At 38.5% G+C, this 23,896-nt stretch overlaps 1 protein-coding gene across 1 annotated transcript in view; it reads left to right on the top strand.

Annotated features, from left to right (window-relative positions):
- The window catches only part of LOC108698493 (ensconsin), a 53,901-nt gene that overhangs the window by 19,507 nt on the left and 10,498 nt on the right, over window positions 1-23,896 (top strand). Inside the window, 14 exon segments of the mRNA XM_018230012.2 lie at window positions 995-1,075; window positions 4,367-4,530; window positions 6,434-6,548; window positions 10,475-10,570; window positions 10,885-10,983; window positions 12,254-12,352; window positions 13,651-13,749; window positions 14,595-14,720; window positions 15,498-15,646; window positions 16,685-16,818; window positions 17,857-18,107; window positions 18,519-18,654; window positions 23,136-23,316; window positions 23,642-23,746. Coding sequence (XP_018085501.2) covers window positions 995-1,075; window positions 4,367-4,530; window positions 6,434-6,548; window positions 10,475-10,570; window positions 10,885-10,983; window positions 12,254-12,352; window positions 13,651-13,749; window positions 14,595-14,720; window positions 15,498-15,646; window positions 16,685-16,818; window positions 17,857-18,107; window positions 18,519-18,654; window positions 23,136-23,316; window positions 23,642-23,746 — 1,835 coding nt within the window.

Genomic DNA, 23,896 nt, shown 5'->3' with positions numbered 1-23,896 from the left:
AAAGCTTTCCTAAATTAAGCAGGTTTTTTTATATACAAAGGCAAATCACACTAAATGAGGTCTGGTGAACATGCTGATGCACAATATGCATAGGTTTACCAAAGAATTTGGCATGTACGCACACCAAATGAAAAGGGTACATAACATTTTTTCTCGCCTGTCAACTCAGCTTATACAAACAGTCCCCTGACTGTGTATTATGTGCGTTAAGACCACCTAACTGTACAAGAAAACCCCAGAGAACCATATATTTCTGGAAATTACACATTTCCCCGAATCCAAAAAGGGAAAAGACATCTTTCTATACCAAAGCACCAAACAGCAGAACTATGCAAACTTTCATAAGGAACAATAATGCAGGGATAAAATTGCAATTAAACAACAAAAATTGTGCAAATCAATGAAATGACAAAATAACTGATCCAACAGTGTAATTGGTGGCCAAAATAGAACATACTTAGTATATTCTTGACAGATAGAGTCCCTGCCAATGGGTTAAGGAATGAAATGAAAAAGGAATTCATGGTAAGAACAAGTCATGTTTTTAAAGCCCTCAAGCATTGCTAACACGTTTTGAAAATTTCTCTCATCCAACCAAAGTTGGAAGATTGAAAATCATGCATCCCACCACTCTGTGGTCTCCTGATTTCATCCCTTGCTGAATCCCACCCAGTTGGCTATTGTAGGAGCTTAATGCTAGGCCTAGATCAATAGCAGCATGCTTGCTCCTCTTTCACAAGGTGATCATGAAACACTTCAGGTATTTAGATTTGGCATTGTGACTTGGAACTTGAGTGAAAATATTAGAAACTCTTGAAATACAAATGAATGGAAAGCATTGTAAAGAAGTATGATTTCCCTAGCCTGCTGTAAAACATTTTATAGGTTCCGCTAAACCTGTTATGTTGCTATGTTGTTTTAACCTATTATTTTTATCTTTAGACTTCAGTGTGAAAATGGTCTAAAAATCATGTGTAATTTCATTATTTTATAGTAATAGATGGCTCCGCTTTAAGAACAGATGAGAGGCAGAGATTAGCACGCGAACGTCGAGAAGAGCGTGACAGAATAAATGGTAAGTGATTTGATAATATTCAAAGTTTTTTTTAATGCTTTTTTTTTTATAACTAAATGAGCAGGGCTCTGGAGTCGAACATAACTCCTATGACGCTGACTTCTCAGTTTCTGGTAACTCTGTTTTTAATAATGTATTTTCCATGTTGATTGAAAGAGCACAACATACACAGCATTTCATCACTACCAAATCTCAGCAATTTTAAAGCTATATGAATATGGTGTGTCTTTTGGGAACGCACCAAAAAAGCTGACCATACCATATTGACCATCCAAGCCTGTCACTGCCAATATGAATGAGGATACGGTTCAAGTTTGGATCTAAATCTATAACTAAGCTTATGTTATTGTTGCTTTTTATTTCATCTATTAAAGGCTAAAGGAAAGGCTAAAATTAAGAAAGCTTTATCAGAAAGGTCTATATAAATACACCAATAAGCTCAGAGTCCTCTGTCAAAAGAAACACAGAATTTGTTTCCTTTTATTGTGTACACATGGGCTTCTGTATCAGACTTCCTGTTTTCAGCTTAAACCTCCAGGGCTTGGGCTTGAGTTTGAGCATGCTCAGTTTGCTTCCCTCCCCCTTTTCCCCCCTCAGTCCTGCTGTAATCTGAGCCCAGAGCTGTGAGTGAGTAGGAAGAGACTTAAGCAGGAAGTGATGCCACATCAAGCTAATAGGGCAGCTGCTATCCTAAACAAACAGAGAGAGCTTCTTAAGCTGTTTACTCAGGCATGGTAAAGCATTCTGCAGAACAAATATAGTGTTATAGCTTGCACTATTGTGGCTAATCTATTGGCAATAAAATGCTTTGGTGGCTTTCCTTCTCCTTTAAAGAAACTGCAAATGACACTGCCAAAGCATTTGATACTGTCTCCTGGTCTTACCTTTGGAAAGTTCTTAGATTGTTTGGTATTAGATCCCGTTTTGTGACCTGGGTGAAGGCTCTGTACCGGCACCCCAAAGCCAGAATATTAGCGAATGGCATGTTGTCAGAATCTATTCACCTAGAACGTGGCACCAGAAGGATGCCCCCTGTCACCTTTGCTTCTCTCATTAGCTATAGAACCCTTGGCGGTACTAATCGGTGATCCCCCCAACATAATAGGTCTACAGATCAGTAAAGTAACGGAAAAGGTATCGTTATACGTAGACAATATACTGCTATACCTGGCCAACTCTAAAGGAGCATTAGACTCGGTACTAGCCTTGGTGGAGGAATTTGCTAATTACTCAGGGTTGAGAGTGAACCAAATTAAGTCTGTAATTTTCCCTCTAGACCTGCTTCCCAACGCGCGCAATTCCCTATCAGACCAATTGAGGTATTATATACCACTTTGGAGAAATACCTCCGAATAGAAGGTCTCGCTAAACCCCTATCCCAGTCTTATACTATTTTAGGGCAAACCACCCAGGACCTACTTGCTAAAGCCCTAGGGAAATGGAAAAGGGACATACCAAACCTTACGGAAGAGTTGTGGGAGGAAGCCCTGAAACAGATACCAGACTTAACTATATCTGTCAAAGATAGATACATTAAAATGACATTTCTAAACTGGGTATATCTCACTCCATACAGGATCTATGCATTTATTTTGGCACTGACCATTGATCCAATCCTTCTGGAGAGACATTGTGTATTACATATCTGAAGTTTTAGAGTTACCAAGACTATTGTCACCTCGGATTTGCCTACTTGGAGTAGAGGAAGATATGGGCATAAATAACAACACCAGACTGTGCTACCTTCCACTTCTTTATTATGCTAAAAAAGATATTATTTTAAATTGGAAAGCAACAGCCCCCTGACTATACCAACCTGAAGCAACCTGATTAACAATTGTTTGCCCAACCAGAAACTGACATATCTTGCAAGGGGTTGCCCGCAGAAATTCAATGCAGTCTGGGTTACTTGGGTATCATTCCATGGTGCAAAAACAAACTCCACGTGATGTGTGCAAGAATAAGTTGACGTGTGTACTGTTGAATCCTTTCCCCTCCTCTCTCCGCTCCAAACCTTTCCCTTCTCGCTTTTCTTCTTTCCTTAAAACTAATGCTGTTTAAAATTTAAAATGCAAAAACTTATATAAAAAAAAAGAAACTGCAAACATTACTCAAACCTAAAGTTTAAACGAGACAAAAAATGAAAACAAGATTATAATAGTTTAGCTGAGCTTCACACTAGTGAAACAATAACATCGTTTTATGTTACAGAAGAGAAGTACTTTATTATGACTTTTAACTGTGTAATAGAACATTGTAACATATTGTATTTTTTTTTCATTGCAATTTACATTTATCAGAATGTTTTTGCTGACTCCAATTCCATGTACCCAATATTGCTTCCAACTCCACAACTCTGTAAATATATACATACATGTTTATGCTAAACAATTTAAAGGAGAAGGAAAGGTTAAAACTAAGTAAGCCTTATCAGAAAGGTCTATCTAAATATACCAGTAACCCCCCAAAGTAATGTTGCTCTGAGTCCCCCGTCAAAAGAAACACTGCATTTCTTTCCTTCTATTGTGTACACATGGGCTTCTGTATCAGACTTCCTGCCTTCATCTTAAACCTCATTGCCCTGGGCAAAAGCATGCTCAGTTTGCTCCTTTTCCCCCGCCCCCCTCCCTTCTCTGCTGTAATCTGAGCCCAGAGCAGGGAAAGACTCAGGCAGGAAGTGATGTCACACCATGTTAATACTGCAGCTCCTATCCTAAACAAACAGAGAGTTTCTAGAGCTTTTTACACAGGTATAGTAAAACATTCTACAGAATAAATATAGCATTCTAGCTTGCACTATTGCAGCTAATCTATTGGCAATAAAATGCCTTCCTAGCTTTCCTTCTCCTTTAAGCTTCTAATAGTGTATGGGGCATTTTGACCACCACCATTTGGCAGAAAATAAGTGCCTGTCATCACTTGTAATGCTATTAAATGAAAGTTAGAACTGGATTTGCTTCACTTTATTTACAAGAGCATTAATGAGGTGGGGCGCTGCATTTAGTGTTCCATTTTATACCACAGTTTAGTATGGTTGAGGTCAAGGGCAGTCTGCTTTTTTAGGTGGCATCTTTGCAAACCAACGTTTGGACCCTGATTCATTCTTGTGTGAGGCTGCGTTTTAAATATCTAAGTACTCCACTTAGTAGGATTTTAAAGTACACTTGGCTGAATAGTGTATAGCCATGGTTTTCATTTAATGAAATTAAATTTAACCCATTATTTCTTATAGTTTCTGTTTAATATGCTTGTAAATTACAAAAGTGTTTAGCTCTTTTATTTTTAATGCAGCAACCAAAGAATCACAGTTGCTTGAAAAAGAGAAAAGAGCAAAACTCCAGTATGAGAAACAAATAGAAGAAAAGCTAAAAAAGTTGGAAGAACAGAAACTTAAAGATGAGCAGAAGAGGGCAGCAGTGGAAGAAAAAAGGAGGCAGAAACTGTCTGAAGAAAAGGTTCTTATTTTTTTTATCTGTTAATATCTATCAGCATGGTTGTGTGGTAAATGATTGATTAGTTGTAAATTAATGGTGTAAGAAAGCAGCCATTGAAGGAGCATCATGATTGTCATTAAAGAAAATTGCACACAGACATGAAGCTGAGGGAGAGAAGGAGTGAGAGTTCCGTCAGCAAACAAAGTATACGGATGAAAATGTAGAAGTGAATATTTTCATTCTTTTTAAGAAAAAAGTTAGCATTTTTGTGATATTTTCCTTCTAAAACAAAGAAATAATTGTAATATTTCCTTTAAAGGAGATGGAATACCATTTTACACTTGGGGGTGCCAAATGTTAGGCACCCCCAAGTGATTACTTTTACTTATCTGACACCCTGGGCCGGTGCTCCTATCAGCAGAAAAACGCACCGGCCCAGGGTTATTCTAGCGAGCGCCACGGAGCGATCCTCTTCTTGCTTCTTTGGGGCTTGTCACTGCTTTTTAATGAAAAAGCCGGCTATTTCTCTCTAATGCACATGCGTCTGCCCCGGGAAATGTGAAAACTGAAGACGCAATAAAAGGATCGCTGTATGGGTTTCTTCAACCTCTATTTAGCTTGGTTTACCAATGTTTGAATTGCCACATTCTAACCAATGACAATTCACAATTGATCTTCGTTTTTTAAGGTTTTCAATTATTTTCTTTATGTGCAACTGTCGGGCTTTGAATTTGAACTACTGTTCGATTTCTAGAGCTTAATAAACCATAAAGTCAGAGCAGAATATGATTACCGGTAATTGAGTGTCTGAACAGAAAAGGCTAAACTTTAAAAAATCCAAATAAGGATGGAATTGAGGTTTTTGGTTGCTAGAGTCACTGACCACACAACCACAAAGCATTTTCAGCTACAGGCCAGCATGGTTAATCTATAACATGTTACAAGTGTTTCTAAATGTAAAGCTCTTTAAAGGAGAACTAAACCCTAAAAATGAATGTCTAAAATTTAATTTTATATACTGAGCGTATTGTACCAGCCTAAAGTTTCAGCTTCTCAATGGCAGCAATGATCCAGGACTTCAAACTTGTCACAGGGGGTCACCATCTTGGAAAGTGTCTGTGACACTCACATGCTCAGTGGGCTCTGAGCAGCTGTTGAGAAGCTTCGGGTTGTCGCAAATTATCAAGCAGAAAATGAGGTTAGCCTGTAATATAAGATGATGCTACAGGGCTGATTATTATATTCTGATGCTAATTGCACTGGTTTCTGTGCTGCCATGTAGTAATTGTCTGTATTACTAATAGGGATGCACCGAATCCACTTTTTTGGATTCGGCCGAACCCCCGAATCCTTTGTGAAAGATTCGGCCGAATACCGAACCGAATCCGAACCCTAATTTGCATATGCAAATTAGGGGTGGGAAGGGAAAACATTTTATACTTCCTTGTTTTTTTACAAAAAGTCACGTGATTTCCCTCCCCGTCCATAATTTGCATATGCAAATTAGGATTTGGATTCGGTTCGGCCAGGCAGAAGGATTCGGCCGAATCCGAATCCTGCTGAAATAGGCCGAATCCTGGCCGAATCCCGAACCGAATCCTGGATTCGGTGCATCCCTAATTACTAATCAGCCTTATATTGGGACATTTATATTCTATATGTGCTATATATTGTGAGGTGGTCCCTAAGCTCAGTAAGTGACAGCAGCACAGAACATGTGCAGTGAATCAGCAGAAAAGAAGATGAGGAGCTACTGGGGCATCTTTGGAGACACAGATCTTTACTGCTAAAGGGCTGTGGTTGGATTGGGCTGGTACAGAAGCCCTAAACATAATTTACAACACTTCTAGCTACTTCTTTAGTTAAGCTTTAGTTCTCTTTTAAGACTTTTCCAAGGTTGCATAATCGGATTGTTTAATGGCAGGAACGGCGGGAAGCTAATGTAAGGAGAACCCTTGAGCGCAGCAGCCACCTTGACCAGAGACAGAAGAGATGGTCTTGGGGTGGTGGATCTGTGGAAGATGGTGATCTCAAATATGGTAATAATCTAATGTTTTTTGTTAGACAGCCTGAACCTTAAATAATTTATGGAGATAAAAATTCAAAAATACACATTAAAGTCTTTCTTGTAAAACTGAATATGCTTGTCTCTTCTTTTTTTTTTTTTTTTTATTTAAGAGAGTGACATATATTAACAATGCCACTTAAAACATCTACTGTATAATTGTGGATGTAATGTGAATTATTAATATTCCTATTACCTAGAAATATTGTTGTATTGTATCTATAGTCACCCAAGATTGCAGTGACTCTGTAGACTAAAATATATATATATAGATATAGAGTAAAGATTCTTTTTTTCTTTCAGCCTTATCGTGGACTGTAAAAGTCACTGGCTATTTTTTTTTTTTTTTTTTGAAAAGTATTTTTTAATTCAATTTTTTTGCAATAAATGTCTTGTGAAATGTACATTAAATTTAAAAGTAGAATGTCAAGATAAATTAAACCTACTATATCCGTTCGGTACTCCCCTTGGTCTCGGTTGCAGGATTTCCTTTGTGCATGAATATGCAATTTGGCAGTGGAAAGCAAACATTTAGACAAATATTTGTCTGACGTTGTTCCTTTTATATTTACCTCATGGACTGAGTGCTGTGAAAGGAAAACATATGAACACATATGGCACATATGACCACACCTGCTACACAGGCTATTGTAAAACTTTTTTTTTTTTAACTTGTGTGCACAGATTTCAAAAACTGTGAGCCCAGGTCAGAATTTAAACCAAATGTTGTGTTTTCACACAAAATTCTTTGTGCACACCAAAATTTGTTGTGTCTCCCACAAACTCACAACTTAGAGGGAATGTAGCCTAGGAGAGCAAGAAGGAAGCAAGAACTTTTAGTATGTTACAGATGGGTGTATTCTAAGGATCTTTTCAGTTGGTCTTCTTTATTTTTTTTTTTTTTTTTTAATTTTATTGGCCTCTTATGGCTCTTAACAATCTGCAAAGTGTTGTCTGCTTGCCAGGGTCGCTCACTACTGCAGTTTTTTTTTAAAAAATCTTCCTGTATAGTTGCACCCAGTTCTAGCATTTTATACTGCTCTGATCTTCAGGGTAGCCCTCCCTGTGCTCCAGCATTTTCACATGTAAGGTCAGCAGACTTTCAAACAGACTATGTTTTCTGTGCATGTGTAGTCCCCAAACCTAGTAGTGCCATAGAACTTAGAATCTACTATGGTATTTTTATGGGGGAAAGAGATTCTATGTTTCATATTGGAGGGATAGCTTGTCTACACATTAACTAACTTTTAGTATGATGTAAATAGTCACAGTCTGAGATTTGCCTTTTGTTAAACAGCTCTCCCATTTGAAATTTTAGCAGCTATCTGGTTGCTTGAGACTATTTCACTCAAGCAACCAAGGAGAGGTTGGAAGATAAATAGTAAAGGGCCTGAAAACAAAAATAAATATTAAAAAGTAACAAAACTGTAGCCTCACAAGGCTGTAGTATTTTGGCTGCCAGAGTCAATGATCCTTCTATAAATGCTGGAAAGAGGCAGAACAGGAAGGCAAATAATTAAACTATAAAAACTGAAGGCCAGTTGAAAAGTTGCTAAGAATAGGACATCTTGTATATAAAGTAATGGTGACGGCCCTTTAATCAATTCCCTGTGTTTCTTTAAATGGACATAGAGAAAAAGAAGAGAAATTGATCAATTCACATTCCCTGTCATATAAGTAATCTTATGCAGATGTATGTATTTACAAAGACAGGGTTTTTTTAGTTCCAAAATTACGATCATAAGATTGAACGAAAAACCAATTAGGAGCAGGCACTGAATGAAGGCAAACTTCCACCGGGCAATAGTTCAAAGTGAAGAAAGTTTGTGTCCACAGCCTTATGCATTTCATGTTATAAACACTTAATCATAAGCCACCATACCACATCAAGGTAAAACCCATATGGTGGTCCCTAACTATTTACCTCTGGTCATAATATCAAATGCTAAAGCCGGCATAAGAGCATTACCTGAAATAAAGGTCTCCCGACCTTAGCATTGGTTTCAATCATAGGGCTTAGTCCTCCCCTGCCATTAGCTTTCATTGGTTCCATGAGATTAATCCTCCCCCGCTTGCGGCTTTTAAGAGAGAGAAACTGCCCAGACCAACACCCATTTCCAAAGGAATTGTTCCACCATTTAGGGACGGGTGTGGGTGTGCTACAACCTTTATTTCAGGTAATGCTCTTATGCCGGGAGGCTTTAGCATTTGATATTATGACCAGAGGTAAATAGTTAGGGTCCGCCATATGGGTTTTACCTTGACGTGGTATGGTGGCTAATCAATCTTATGATCATAATTTTGTAACTAAAAAACCCCTGTCTTTGTAAATACATGCATTGGCATAGATTACTTATATGACAGGTGACCAGGGAATGTGCATTGATCCATTTCTCTTCTTTTCTCTATGTCTGTAGCTAATTTGGCCAGGTCAGTAGCACTTCCATTGTATTTTAGTACATTTTTATTTAGCTATGGAGTGCTCCCACAACCTTTCCTTTTTTCTTTAAATGGAAACAGGCAGCACATCCAGGCCAATTTGTTGTTGTCTGGATGTGGAAAGCTTAAAACCTGGAAAAACTTTTACCTCCTGACCAATTTCCCTATAGACCGAGCTGTCATGTACTACAATAACCCTCTGCTTATGTGTTCATAATGCACATGTGCCTTTTGTTTAGAGGTTCTTAAGTTAGGAAACAGGAATGTTTCATTTTAGTATACAGCACAAACAAGGTTTAAATTAAAAGACATAGATATATAATCTATTATAGTTCCACTAAATACTAACAGCATACCAAAACAAATACACTCCACAATCAGAGGAAAAACAATCCGTTTTCTCACATATTTCATATTCCTAATTTTCCATTACATGTCAAAATGTTCAAACATGCGGCGCTTCGTATTCTGAAATCGCCCAAAGTTGCCTCACGAGGAAACTTCGGAATACGAAGCGCCACGTGTGCCATGCCGCAGGTGAACTTTCATTATAGCCGGCGCAAGACAGAGGGAAGGCGTTCAGGGAGATTAGTCACCGCAAAGAGGAGGCGATTAGCCCTCAACAGCTATGAGATTTTTTTCCCTAGATAAACTAGGCCTCATTCTGCTTAATAGATCATCACATTTCTAAACATACAGTTTTAGGTATTATCAATTATCAAATTGTTATAGATAATGTATATGGATTGCACATGAGAATATTCAAAGTGGAGATGCTATTAAATAGGTAAAGCAAGCGATACAGTGCAGTCTTTTCTCTTCCAAGTGCTATTTTGCAAATAGTATCTTACTTTTAGCGCCAAACATGCAATAATCTGCCAATAACTTAAATGTAAATGTATGGGTAAAATTTTGGCATCTACTAGGCCATTTTTTATTTAGATGCTAGAGAAACTTGAGCGTATAAATCTCCAAAAATAAGGGCTTATTTTATAATACTAGTGTGAAAAGCACAAAATAACCATGTTTTTTTTACCCTTAATACATAATTTCACAGAATTCCAGTAAAACTGCAATTACCAGTTTAGCAGTGTGAGCTTTACCAGTGCCCCTAAGTGTGCTGATGTTCACAGTTGGAAAACTACATTAGCAGGCATTTCATTTGTTGCTAGTTAGTTGCACATGTATGTGAAACGTGCAAAGAGAGCTCCCAAGTAATACTTCCTCATGGCAGATGTTAATTTCAAGATGCTTGTCGCTCTATATATTGAAGCAGATGCAACTGTATTGTATAATAATCCTGTAGTTAACGTTGTTAGCTGTTATTGCATGGCTGCAGTTTTGCCATGTTTTTTTGGCTTGTGCTTGAATTACCAAATGCACCCTGTTGTTTTGTTCACTATATGTTAGATTTGTAAATATTACAATTTGTATCTGTTTTTATATTTTGTTCCTGTTCAGGTACAACTGGAAATAATTCTCCTAGTCCTGTAGATATAGTTGAAAAAGCCCATTCCCCCACAGACCCTCACAATGAAGATAAAGGTGGATCTGGTGGTATTTATTAAACAAGATAACTTTCTGCCCCTTGTATGTTAACCTCTAACAATCTGCACTACTATATCAACAGAAGGATACCCCTTTATTAAACCCAAAGAAACTAATGCTGCAAAATAACTTTAAAAAAAATGCAGGCTGTTTTATATTGTTATGCTGAGTTGCATGTTGTCTGAGCATACCCATCCTTACAAAAAAGTTTTTGTATAGTCCTAGCATGCTTTTTGTAATGTCTTGCATTTTGGATTGTTTCTCACTCACACTACATAAATTAAGTATAATTAAATTATATATTTTTTTCCTGCCATGTACAGGTAAACGCTCCACCTCAACTACTAACCTTAAACAGGCAGAGAGTGTAATGCACAAGCGTTTGTCTTCTTCATCTGCCACCCTTCAAAACCCTGACAAAGGTAACATACTTACTGATTTATATTCTGCCGACTTAATACATGCCCTGATATGTATACTTTTAAACTCTGTGTGTTATGTCTGTGTGTTAATTTCTACTTGTCTTCCTGGCAGCAAAAACAGCAGTTTGTTTTTTTTTGTTCTTTTTTAAACGAACATAATTTATATATATATATATATATATATATACAATTTATATTTTACTTTAGAAGAAAAAAGTGTAATCTGTCTAACGGAGGAGATCCTCAGAGCCCCCCTTTTCCTTCCCAGACCACATCTAATGATTTCCCCAGAGCTGCCCCTGATTGCTCATTACATAAGCTGAAAACAGAGTAGTGTAGTGGAGTTGGAGGCTGCTATGTCTAGTAACATCACATCCGATGTGCTGCCTCCCAAGAGTGGATGGCCAGAAAGAGTGGAACGATTAACAGGAATTTGTTTGGCCCTGGTTCCTAGTTTGCGTGCTCCTTGAAAGTAGTGCTGCTCTTTGTCCTCTGTCAAAAGAAACACTGCATTTCTTTCCTTCTATTGTGTATACATGGGCTTCTGTATCAGACTTCCTGCCTTCATCTTAAACCTCCTTGCCCCAGGCGTGAGCATGCTCAGTTTGCTCCTCTCCCTTCTCTGCTGTAATCTAAGCCCAGACCTATAAATGAGCAGGGAGAGACTCAGGCAGGAAGTGATGTCACACCAAGCTAATACTGCAGCTGCTATCCTAAACAAACAGAGAGCTTCTAGAGCTTTTGAATCAGGTATGCTCAAACATCCTACAAAATAAATATAGCATCCTAGCTTGCACTATTGTAGCTAATCTATTGGCAATAAAATGCCTCTGTAGCTTTCCTTCTCCTTTAAAAACAGTTTATATGCTGTTCTTTAAAAAATCGTATTAATCCCTCTCTCTCCATCTCCCAGTACTTACTTCATTTGGAATGTCTTTCCCCTGTCTCAACTTTTTTGAAAATAGGGTTGTATATTTAAATGTTTTATCTTGAGATAAGTGTAGGATTTGTTCAGTAAAACCAGAGAACGGGTTAATTGTCTGAATACTTTTACAAGGCACTGTGTATTTTTATATGGGTGTATTATATTTTTCCCAGGACAGCCATGCACATCAGTGTCACTTTCTATTTATTAATCGATGAAACAGTTTTTTTTACTTTTAGCCTTCAATGTATGGATTAATTGTATTAACTAGATTCTCTTTGCTAATAAAAAATCATCTACAGGCTTGTCTAATGTCAATGTGTTGTGATCTTTTCACTTTTTCAGGTACCAAACAGAGAAGTTCTTCATTAAGCAGATTAAGTAATAAAACTACTCTAAATTCACAGCCACACTCACCTAGAGTCTCAAACTTGGAAAAGAAAGGTGCAATTTGCAGATAACATATTGTTTTATGTGCTGTATGAATGTTAAGGTCATGTCTGACCATGCTGCTGTTTGATTTATGTACTGCGCGTAGGTGTTGCAGTCAGAGTGTATTTCTTTATGACCATTTTTAATATTGCGGGGGGAGGGTTATAAAATGATGGTGAAGAAAGGGTCATCCTTCCATTCAAGGAGTTTAGCAGATACTTTTCTTGGTGTGTTTTAAATGAATGGTTGACAAGGTCACATTGCAATCTAAAAGAATGTGTTCCTGGTTACAGTGCTGCTGTGTAAAAGGTCTTGCTGCTGTGTGAATGTGTAGTTGTTCCTGATGATGATGTTTTTTGTTTGTGTTTCCGGGCTCATTGTGCTCTGCATGGATGCCTATTCATTCTGCAGTCCAAGGATAATGGCACATGAGGCTTTTCAGGTAGTTTCAGTGCCTCGTTATGTAGCATAAAAACAGGATACATACTGTATTGAAAATTGACTAGTAATCTCTTTTTCCTGGACAAGAACACAAAAGTATTTACAGGCCCGACTTTTGCTGGCAGTGGTTTCAATATACGTTAATGCAAGTACTATGAGTTTTTTTGGGGGCACTTTGAAACTAATTTCCAATATCACAAAGTGCCTAGGGCAGGCAGAGTATGACACACACACAGGGAGCAGAGGGCAGGCAGAGTATGAGATACCCACACAGTGAGCATTTTGCAGGCAGAGTATGGCACACACAGGGAGCATAGGGCAGGCAGAATACAGCAGGATACAGGGTAACATATCAGGCCCCTGCAGTCATTTGAGGTGTGAACAGAAGAATGAGGGCACTTTCAGTCTGGGTCTGAAGTGTAAACAGTACAGGTCTTAAGAAGTGTAAACATAAAGGTGTGAACAATGCAGGCTGAAATACAAGTATGAGCAAAACAGGTGATTATAGTCTGAATTTTAGGTGTAAACAATGCAGGGCCAGTCTCAGTACTGATACCTTTTAAAGCTTACACAAGGTAAGCAGTCATAGCAGGCATACTTTCATGTGGGGGTCACACAAGGGGGGGGGTCGTGGGCAGCCAGTTGGACAGTACTGCCCTAGGGGAATCTATTGACTAGCTATAAGCAATTTGAAGATGCTGGTTATATTGCAGTACAATATGCATCTGTGAGTAGTGTTGAGCATAAAGCCCTGTTTGGTATTCCCTGCGTTCTCAATTCCTCAGAAACAAACCTGTGTGTTAAAAGGAAAGAATGATAATGTGCATTACATTTTTATGCAGATGGTATAGTATTGATTTGGTGTTTAGGTGGAGCCAATCAGAAGAGAAGTTCATCCCTTAGCAGACTGAGTAATAATCCTTCGACCTCACCCTATGTAGATAATGTGAAGAAAGAAGACAAAACAGGTGTCTGTTAACTGTTTTGAATATACTTAAAGCCTATACTACTCCATTAATAAAGTCTTGCTATGTTTCTTCATTTACTAAAAACAGGTTGCTGCTGTCTGTTAATGAGGATTTAAGATGGCAATGCTGCACTACTGAAAATGTGTTTATGTGAACTAACCTTTATTGCTTTTGTTTATTCTAACATTAGGGCTTTGCATTTTAGTGACCGTTGCATTCAGCTACCTACCTCATAAAGCTTTTCCTTTCCAGCTGTGTCCTGACCACTATCAATGTCTGAAATATTTACTGCATGTGTATTGTGTACCATAATATGCTAAAATAATGCTAAATATCTATATACACTTACAATTTGCTTTGTAAATGTTTATTTTCCTTTCCTTGTTACTAAAAATTGTCTGTTTTAGCCTGCATCCCTAAAAGCATTTACTGCCATTGGTTTTTATATTGTTTTCCTCATTCATTTTCCCTTATTTTTTGCATTGACATTAATAGAAGTGTTTATCTTGAAATAATTATTTGTATGATGTCGATAGTTGTATTCTAAGATAATTTGCATTTTTTTTGTGGCGTTTGCCTAATCTGACTTTGTTCTGCACCTCCCCATTTTGAAATTTAAACTGTTGAATCAAAGTATTTGGGTGTTTACATTAGAAACAATGAAAAATGTCAAATTGCAAATTTTCTAAGAATCACTATCTGTAACATATTAAAAGTAAAATTTCAAGTGAACTGCATCTTTCATATGTGTTCTTTGCTTGTTTTCCCATTTCCCTCTCTTTTTGTCTTTTTAATTGATAGTATGGAATGTTTTTTTGACAATCTTATTTGGTTTGTTCATATAGCACATCGACCCCCAACCAGTCCTTTAGACAGTAGCATAATCAGTCGCCTCCTCGCCCCCACACAGTCGTCTCTAGCTAGGAGTAAGAGTGCAGCCATGCTGTCATCTGATGGAAAAGAGTCACCAGGTAATACCAGGACCAGTTTATCGCCTAGTCTTATGGCTCCTTGGGAAGCATTTGAATGTCTGATGCTGTTTTTATATTCTGTGTACTGTAAGGTGCATCACAAGGAATGACTCCTCCATTAATTCTAGTTTAATCACTGCTCTAGTGTTATTTTTTCATTGCCTTTGGAGGTAACCTGGCTTCTTTATGATAAGACAATTAATAAAATCACCTGATGCACATTTACAGAGCACCACAAAGATAGTTAATGTCAAACCCATACCTTTAGAACATAAGAACATTCAGAAGTTCAGTTACTGATAAGTTTTGCAGCTTCTTGAAGACTTGTAGATGCACCTGAAACAGATGCACTGCAGTTACAAGAAAAATGGTATTTTCAACAAACAAGCTAAATAAAGATTTATCCTCATGTATATGTATGCTTTGCAGCTATTTAGTTGTACTTGGCAACTTACTGAATGACAAGTAGGTAGATGTATTTTCTTTCAAAAGAAAAGCCGGACCTTCCAAATAAGCCCTTATGTGGTGTCAATAAATGTGGCCTTTCTTCAAGTTTGATCAACCTTTTAAGGGGGTCTTTCTTCTTGATTGTCTTGTTTATGTACACTAAATTGTGGTGTTCTTGTTGGGTGTCTGACCGCTGCACTGCATGCTTCCTGTTGGGAGCTTCTCTGCAGTTTCTAATACACAGTCTCTTTCTCTCTCTTTTTCTCCTTTCCTCTGGTATGATCTGCTCTTGGCTTTCTGTTTTGTCCTGTCAAATTCTTAACTTTACAGAATTTCACCTCTGTCCTCGTTCAGCTTCAGCAACTACCATCAATACCCCACCCTCCGTCCCTAAAGGTCCGTTGCGAAGCCGAAGCATTGACAGATTGAAGTCGCCACAGAATTCTTCACCTTCTACTGCTACCCCAGATCCTTCCCAGGTAGGAAATGTTTTGTTGCTCTGTTCTTTAGTGTGGTGTATATATCTTGTACTTTCATTAAATGTGAGCAACGCCATAATCCTATAATGCACATGCCTTGGCAATATGACCAAAAAATACAGTGGTGGTGTTTTTGTTATTGCTTTTCATATCCTTTGCATGTGCTTCTCTTATTCCATATACCACATGATATATTTATTGTATTATGGTAGACAAGTGAATATCTAAGCTAATGACAGATGTGGCAATGAATCCAAATTCTTCAAAAGAATTTTAAATGCTTTTTGGTTTCCACCCTATTATATTGATCGTATACAATTTATACTGTGGATGCTACATTTATTTTTTCAATATTTGTGGATTTTTATATTTAATGGGGAACTATCGCAAAAATTAACATTTAAGCTTTATAATACTGAAATAAGAAACTTTGTAAATACAATGAATTAAATATTCTGCATTGATTGTGAAATAATCAAGTTTATCTTCAATATTCCTCTCTCAGCATCTGTGTTCCTTTATTCTCTCTTCATGAAGCAGTTGGTTGTCAGATATATATATATTTTATAGTGGGTACTTCCTTTCCTAGCAGATGAATTAGCGCTCACTCAAATAACTGATTCCAGTACAAACAAAATAACTGCCTTTTGCACAAATCCTGCATGTAGAGAGACATGATGTCTGGTGATTTTTATAGAGTGAGCTCTAATACATCTAGGCAAAATAAGCCCCCTATAAGATATATTGGATCTAACTGTCAATTATTATCTGACACACAACTGCTGCATGAAGACAGAATGAAGAGAAACAGATGCTGAGAGAGGGATAGTCAATATAAACTTGATTATTTCAGAAACAGTAAAGAATTTTTTATGATTGTATTTACAAAGTTTCTTATTTCAGTATGCTGAAGCTTATATTAAATTTTCATGATAGTTCCCCTTTGATACTTTCTAAAGATTAGGTGCCTGACATAGCACTGTAGTTCATTTCTTTTGTCCATTTCTCTGGTAACTGAGATTCTTGTGTCTCTGCTAGAAGTCTGAGCATCTAAAACAGTCGCCTCCTTCTTTGGGAAAACGCCCACCATCTCCTGCTCTTATTAATTCTCGAAGGAGATCACCATCTCCTGCTAACACAGCAAAACGACCACCGTCTCCAACACTTGAAAAGTATGTGTTAAGCAGATGCTCACAAAAAGTTATTCATAAATGCATATTTCTTTAATTTTACAGATATTCAAATACATCATTAGGTTTATTATTTTATCCATCCAGTAGGAAGTCGGATATGAAGTTGTCTAAATGTCTGTAGGATGCATGAGGCATGAATCCTGTGTCTAAAATCCTATTAATGAAAGTGGCAGGTTTGCCATTGTTTGCCCATTTAAACAAACAGATACAGTGCTGTAAATTATTATACTCAAAATTTGAATGAGAATTTTGCATCATAGAATCCTGCAATGACACAGTTGACCACAAACTTCCGACCCCTTTACCTTAAATGCATTAATGGATACTTTCTGTCTTTTGTCCACGTCAGCAGGTTGAGCAGTTGCATATCCCTACTTTTATTTTAATATATTTATTTCTTGCGTCTGCCATTTTGCCTATGGTAGAACAGTTCTGACAAAAAGGCAACCTTCACACCTAACCATGAAAGATTTAAAGCTGCCATTGTAGAAAAGAGTGACTATACAAAATGTTATTGGTCTATGAGCACTTTTCCAGCAACATATATCCATTTTTACTTTTAAGATAGCTCCTGACAAATATCTGTTTGAGTGTGTATTTATTTGTAATAAAGATACTGTTTGAAAGATCAGTTTTAAGTATAATTGGTAAAACCCCTTCTGCTGAATTCTATAGGACCCAGTGTTTTGCTTTCGACCTAGTTCATTGCACAAAAGGATATCATTGTACTCAATCTCCTACTATTTAACCATGTCCCCATTCATTCTTTGGACCTAGACTAGGATTAATCTTTTACAGAGATATTGGGCATTATAGTTCCATAACTACTTATACAATTTTTGAGTTGTGTACCATTTCTTATATGTAGTTTGGTTCTTGTCCTGTATTTTTTATATATGTAACTAAGAAATATGTAATCAGTTGGGTTCTTTGTGATTTTTTCATATTTTTTTATTTAAATTGTCTTACTTAGTGGCACCCAAGTGTCTTAATCTGTTTATTTTGTTGTTTTTTAAGTAAAAAGGTTCAAAAGAACCCTTCTTCAACTCCGGTTGTGACAAAACAGAGAACTTCCTCACCTGTTGTGACAAATAAACCTGTTCCAATACAACGCCCGTCACTTACACCCAATGTCTTAAATGCTGCCAAAAAAAGTGCAGAAACAGAAACCAAACCAAAGGAAAAGACTCAAGAAATCCTAGCTGAGCCAAAAAGTTTACAGACCTCAGAGAAAGAAAACGCCAGTGGCACACCAAAGACCAAAGATGGTAATGTAATTTTATTTTTGAGTGTGAAACAATGAACGATAAAAAAGGTTATGGGATATTTTGTAATTTTTGTTTTTACTGAATATGAATAAAGAATTTATACATGTATTTTTATATAAATTAAATACATTCAATTAAACAAACACAGGAATTTTATTTGCTGACATTAAACAGCAAAAAATTACAATGAAATGTCATTACAGTTGTTCCCTTTTACAGCCTTTTTATTACCAATTCTTCTTCGTGGTATTGATAAGAAAACAGAAGAGCGGGAGCAGAATTCATAGATCGCAATACACTATTGCTATATACACTATTGCTTGTTTAAATACTGGACTGAAAATGTTGTCAGGTTTTAAATTCAAGGCAGAGTTTTACAGCTGCAGTTTCTGCATATTTTTATTATTACAGAATCCAATTGTAAAAATAATTCAGGAAGCACAACTGCTGAGGAGGCTGCTAAAATGTTGGCTGAAAAACGACGTCTGGCACGGGAACAGAGAGAACGAGAAGAACAGGAAAGAATTCAAAGACAAGAAGAAGAAAAGTAAGTTATTTTTCTGTCCAATGATATTTAAAGTGCATTGTGGAGCAACATACTGCTTCAAATAAGTTTATGCTGTTATAGTTATGGAGAAATTAGTATGAGGGGAAAGCATGAGCAGAAAATACTCCTCGCTGTTAAATTCTAAAGTGGCGACGCCTGGGCCAATTAAAGCTGATGACTTTGCTTGAGTTGGAATCTTCTTGGACTGTGTATGAGTCTTCAGGAAGACTGGTGAAAAAACAGGCAGATATCTATTGTGTAGTTTTGAAAATACTATTGTGCTATGACCACAGCAGTATCATTGATACGGTCCTCAATGGGCATGTCTTTCAAGGCCTGAACGATTTGTTCAGCCTGTTTTACCCAAGCACATTGGTGCCCAAATCAGGCTAATCTCAAAGTGGATACATAAGACAGTTTATGATAAAATCATTCCTTTGCCTAGTTCAGTAGAATGCATATACAAGAGAACATTTTATTTCTCTGTACTGGCTGGGGCCAGATTTAGGGGGCTCTGCATGTGATACAAATCACATTCCTGCTGTCTTGATATTGCTGGCTTCTTTCTTTTGACCTATTTCTCCATCTAGTAGACTACACCCCAATTTGTTCTGTTGTGAAAAATCCACATGGAATTGGGAAGAAAATCTGAAGAATCGCCAAAAAAGATCTTAATGAGTTTTCTCTTGCCTAGATTGGGGGACACAGGCACCATGAGGATGAAGATCCTGTTGTTTGGAGAAAGGACACTAAAAGGTTAAAGTAGCTCCTCCTCCTGCTCTGGGCTTCATCCCTGCCTACCTCCTCAATCCTTAGTTTTCTTTTAGTGTCCTCAGAAGGAGGATGGACACTTTGTGGCTGGGAGCAATGGTACAGATTTCAGTATCATGCCACTACTGGGGTCAGTGTTTCTCTTCCAGAACCCCTCCAGCCAAGGACATCTGATCTGAAGATGCTCTGTAGCCTTCCTGCTCTCTCTGGAGGCTGCAGGCTGGGGTGCTCCCCCCACACTACCCTGGGCAACTGATTCAAGCTCCACCAGTAGCCACAACGGAGGGTACACCTTTTATTGAGCATTCCTGGCTGGCACGAGGAGGTAAGTCCATTCCCTCCCCCCATTACTTGCTGCATGTCAGCTCTGCAGAACGGCATTTAGTTTCACTTTCACTGCTATTCTCTGATAAAGATTTCCCTAGGCATTTAGTTTCACTTTCTGTTCTCTGACAGAGAATTCCCTACAGGGCGACATAGGACACAGCTTCTTCTATCCCTCTCCCTCTTGCGCCTGTAACCGCATTTTTATCTTCCTTCCCGTGTTCTCAGCGCCATTTCCCAGCGACCTTTCGCGCCACTATCTGGCGATGTGCCTATGTCATTGCGCACGCGCCATCTTACTAAGGTACTTACCAAAGCCCGGAAAACCTCTCTGGCGGCCATTTTGGATCCGCATCTATCTCCAGCACTGAGCGTTTCCAGCCTCACTGTCTCTAATAGGGAAGAACAAGATAAACTTCCAAAAATCTCGACTCAACCTTCTCAGAGTACAGAATATTTAGGGCTTGTGGAAGAGCCTTCCTTCCCCAATCCAAGATCACCTCAAAGCAGGGGCTCCTGTCAGCTCTGCAGAAAGGGTTACCTTTACGATTGCCATGAGCGTGCTGGGGACTATGGTGTCATCCCGCGATTCCATACACGCAGCTGCACACCAGAGCCTTACAGAGACTGATACTCCACACCAGAGGAGGAACCGGGCGGACCTAAACCGCAGGATTCCTTTATCAGAACTAGTTTGAACCTCAATCAATTGGTGGCTTCGATCAACAACACTTCAGTCAGGAAAACCCTTCCCCAATCACTTGTGGACAGTCATCATAACAAATGCCAGTCTACAAGGTTGGGGAGTAGTATTGGGAGTCCAAGGGACGTTGGTCACAGAAAGAACAACTACTCCCTATCAACATCCTGGAATTAAGAGCAATCCACCTCTCATTGCTCCACTGGTCAGACAGACTTGAGATCTACCTGTAAGAATACAGTCAGACAATGTAACAGCTTATGGCTTATATCAACCACCAAGGAGGCACAAGGAGTCAAGCAGCCCTCGCAGAGGCACAGTGAATTCTTCTGTGGGCAGAAAACACAGTACCAGCTATCTCCACAGTTCATATCCCAGGAGTGGACAATTCGATAGCAGATTTTCTCAGCCAAGAGACCTTAGATCAGGGTGAGTAGAGCCTACACCCAGAGGTTTGATTCTGGCAAGGTGGGGCACTCCGGAAGTAGACTTAATGGCATCCAGGTACAACAACAAGCTTCTGAGGTTCATCGCAAAAAGCAACGACCCGCTTGCCCTAGCCGTGGACACACTGGTGGTTCGTGGCAGTTTCACCTAGCATACGTCTTCCCACTGCTGGCACTTCTGCCAAGGACAATCAAGAAGATAAGACAAGAAAGGGTAGAAACACTTGTAGTGGCACCCTACTGGCCACGCCGCACTTGGTTCGCAGACATCATAAGTTTATCAGTTGACGCACCATTCCACCTTCCAGACAGAAGGGATCTGTTATCTCAGGGACTGATCCTCCTCCCGAATTCACCACAGCTGGTTTTAACGGCACTTTGGCACTTGAAGCCCTAATCCTAGCCAGATCAGGAGTTCCAAAAAAGGCCATACCGACCTTACTAAGGGCCAGAAAACCCGTCTCGGCATGCATCTACCACAGGGTATGGAGGACATTCATATCCTGTTGTGAATCTAAAGCCAAAGACCCACAGTCTTCGGACGAAGGTAGCCTATTGTTATTCCTTCAGGAGGGTTAAGACAAAGTGCTGGCGCTCAGCTCACTGAAGGTTCAGGTATCGGCCTTATCTATCCTTTTTCAGAAGCAGCTTGCAATACTGCCCAACATCAAGACCTTTCTCCAGGGAGCATTGAGGATGATACCTCCATACCGTCATCCAATACCTCCCTGGGATCTCAATATGGTACTTTCCGTATTGCAGGAGCAAACATTCGAGCCATTGGATTCAATTCCATTAACTCTGCTGACTCTTAAGGTAGTTTTTCTTAGCCATCACTTTGGCTAGACGAGTTTCTGAACTAGCAGCTCTATCCTGTTGTCCGCCATTTTTGATTTTTTTACCAGGACAAGGCGGTGTTGAGACCTACCCCGGATTTTCTTCCTAAGGTGGTGTCAGAACCAAAGACAAAGTTGGAACAGAAGTTACACAACCTAGATGTGGTTTGTTCTCTCAGAACATACACCAGGGCTACCAAGAGCATAAGGAAGGTGGACAACCTCTTTGTCTTACCAGAAGGACCACGGAAAAGCCTTAAGGCATCTAAGGCCACCATTACGAGATGGATTAGGTCAGCAATCTTGAAGGCCTATGAGGTACGAGGTAAGGCCACACCCTTCCGGGTTCAGCTCATTCTACTCGTTCACTCAGCCCTTCTTGGGCGGTTCACCACCAGGCTTCAGCAGAACAGTTTGTAGGGCTGCATAGTGGTCATACACACACACCTTTTGCAAATTCTACAAGGTGCATACATTCGCCTCAGCCGAAGTGAGCTTCAGGAGGACACTAGGGGTAAAAAGTCCCGCCCTCATGGGTAGCTTTGGGACGTCCCCATGGTGCCTGTGTCCCCCAATCTAGGCAAGAGAAAAATAGATTTTTGTACTTACCATTAAATCCTTTTCTCTTGTCCTACATTGGGGGACACAGGCCTTCCCTCCCTGTATTAGTTCAAGTTAACATTGATCAGTTAATATATATAATTGTTATTGTTCAAATACCAACAAATTCAAACAGCAGGTGGTTCATACCGTGCTTAGCTTGCATGGGGAGGCGCTCCTTCTCTTCACATGGGCAATTGGTAGGGCTCATCATCTCTTCTTCAGTCAGATCGGTGGAGATAAAGCCAGGAGGAGGAGGAGCTACTTTAACCTTTTAGTGTCCTTTCTCCAAGCAACAGGATCTTCCTCCCCATGGTACCTGTGGGACTTATTAGTTATGTGATGTGAGATGTATTTGTCAGTCATTCTTTTTTATTTTTTTTTATTTATTTTTTTATTAATAAAATGGACACCCTACCACCTGGAGGATTGTGTCTCTATGTCACCTAATGAATTTAACAATACACAAATGCTTTTCTACAAATAAACACATCACCACAGAAGAAGTATTAGCCTTCTAGTGATATAACAGAATAGCTTTCACTTTTTGTAACTCTATGCTTTTTCTGTTCACCTGTATTGATTCCTTGGATGTTATACAGTGTAATATGAGGGAATGTAAATACAGTATAGTTTTGGGTTTGCGTGAGTATTAAACTGGTTTTATAAACATGTTTGACCTAAATTATTACTAGTGAATAATACTCTGCTTTATTAAGTTATTGGCTTTATTTTGGTATGCCATTTATTGTGGATTAATCACAATTTATTGGTAAGTAACAAAATAAACTTGCTATTTAACAGAGTAAAACAGGAAGAAATGGCTCAGAAAGCAGAAGAAGAAAAGGCTAAACAGATAGAAGAAGCCAAAATATTAGAAGAAACAATGAAACTAGAGGCAGAGGAGGAGCAAAGAAAGGCAGAGGAACAGAGAATCCAGAAGGAAATTGAACAACAGGAGCGCTTGGCAGAGCTTCAGCAACAGGTATGATTTTAAATTAAGATGGTGCATAAATGTAGGAAAAACACACTATGGGTCACAGACTCAATGAAACCTAGGTTCCTTTATTATCATCTTCATGTTACCTTCGTAAAACCATTTAATGTATTTGTGCATTTAGCACCAGTATGTATAAAATTTGGAGGTATGGTGTTTGCTGTATGTGGGAATTCATTTTACAGTATATGCCTTCATTACATATACATATGGCCATAGAATTATGCTACATAGTTTCAAAGAATTTGCTGTGAATTATAACTGTAATGTACATTTTATAAAATGATCAAGCTGTACAATTCCCTGTATTTAGAAGGAGGAAGCAGAAGCTAAAGCCCTTGAAGAAGCAGAGAAACAAAGGCATGAGCGAGAGAAGCTCATGCAGCAAAATATGCAGGAAAGACTTGAGAGGAAAAAGGTAGACATCACCTCATCTGTGTGTTTTTTTGTTTACTTGTGTATTTTGTTATCAAACAATACTGCAATCAATGAAATTCTAAGAATTAATATACTCTGTAGGGTTTATCTTCCTTTTATTATATTTATAGGGACTGAAAGTGATGGGAGT

This window comes from Xenopus laevis, chromosome 8L (genome assembly GCF_017654675.1).
Source record: "Xenopus laevis strain J_2021 chromosome 8L, Xenopus_laevis_v10.1, whole genome shotgun sequence".
In the NCBI taxonomy this organism is placed as follows: domain Eukaryota; kingdom Metazoa; phylum Chordata; class Amphibia; order Anura; family Pipidae; genus Xenopus; species Xenopus laevis.
Note: the sequence above shows the minus strand (reverse complement) of the source record. Positions and strands in the feature narration are given on the sequence as shown.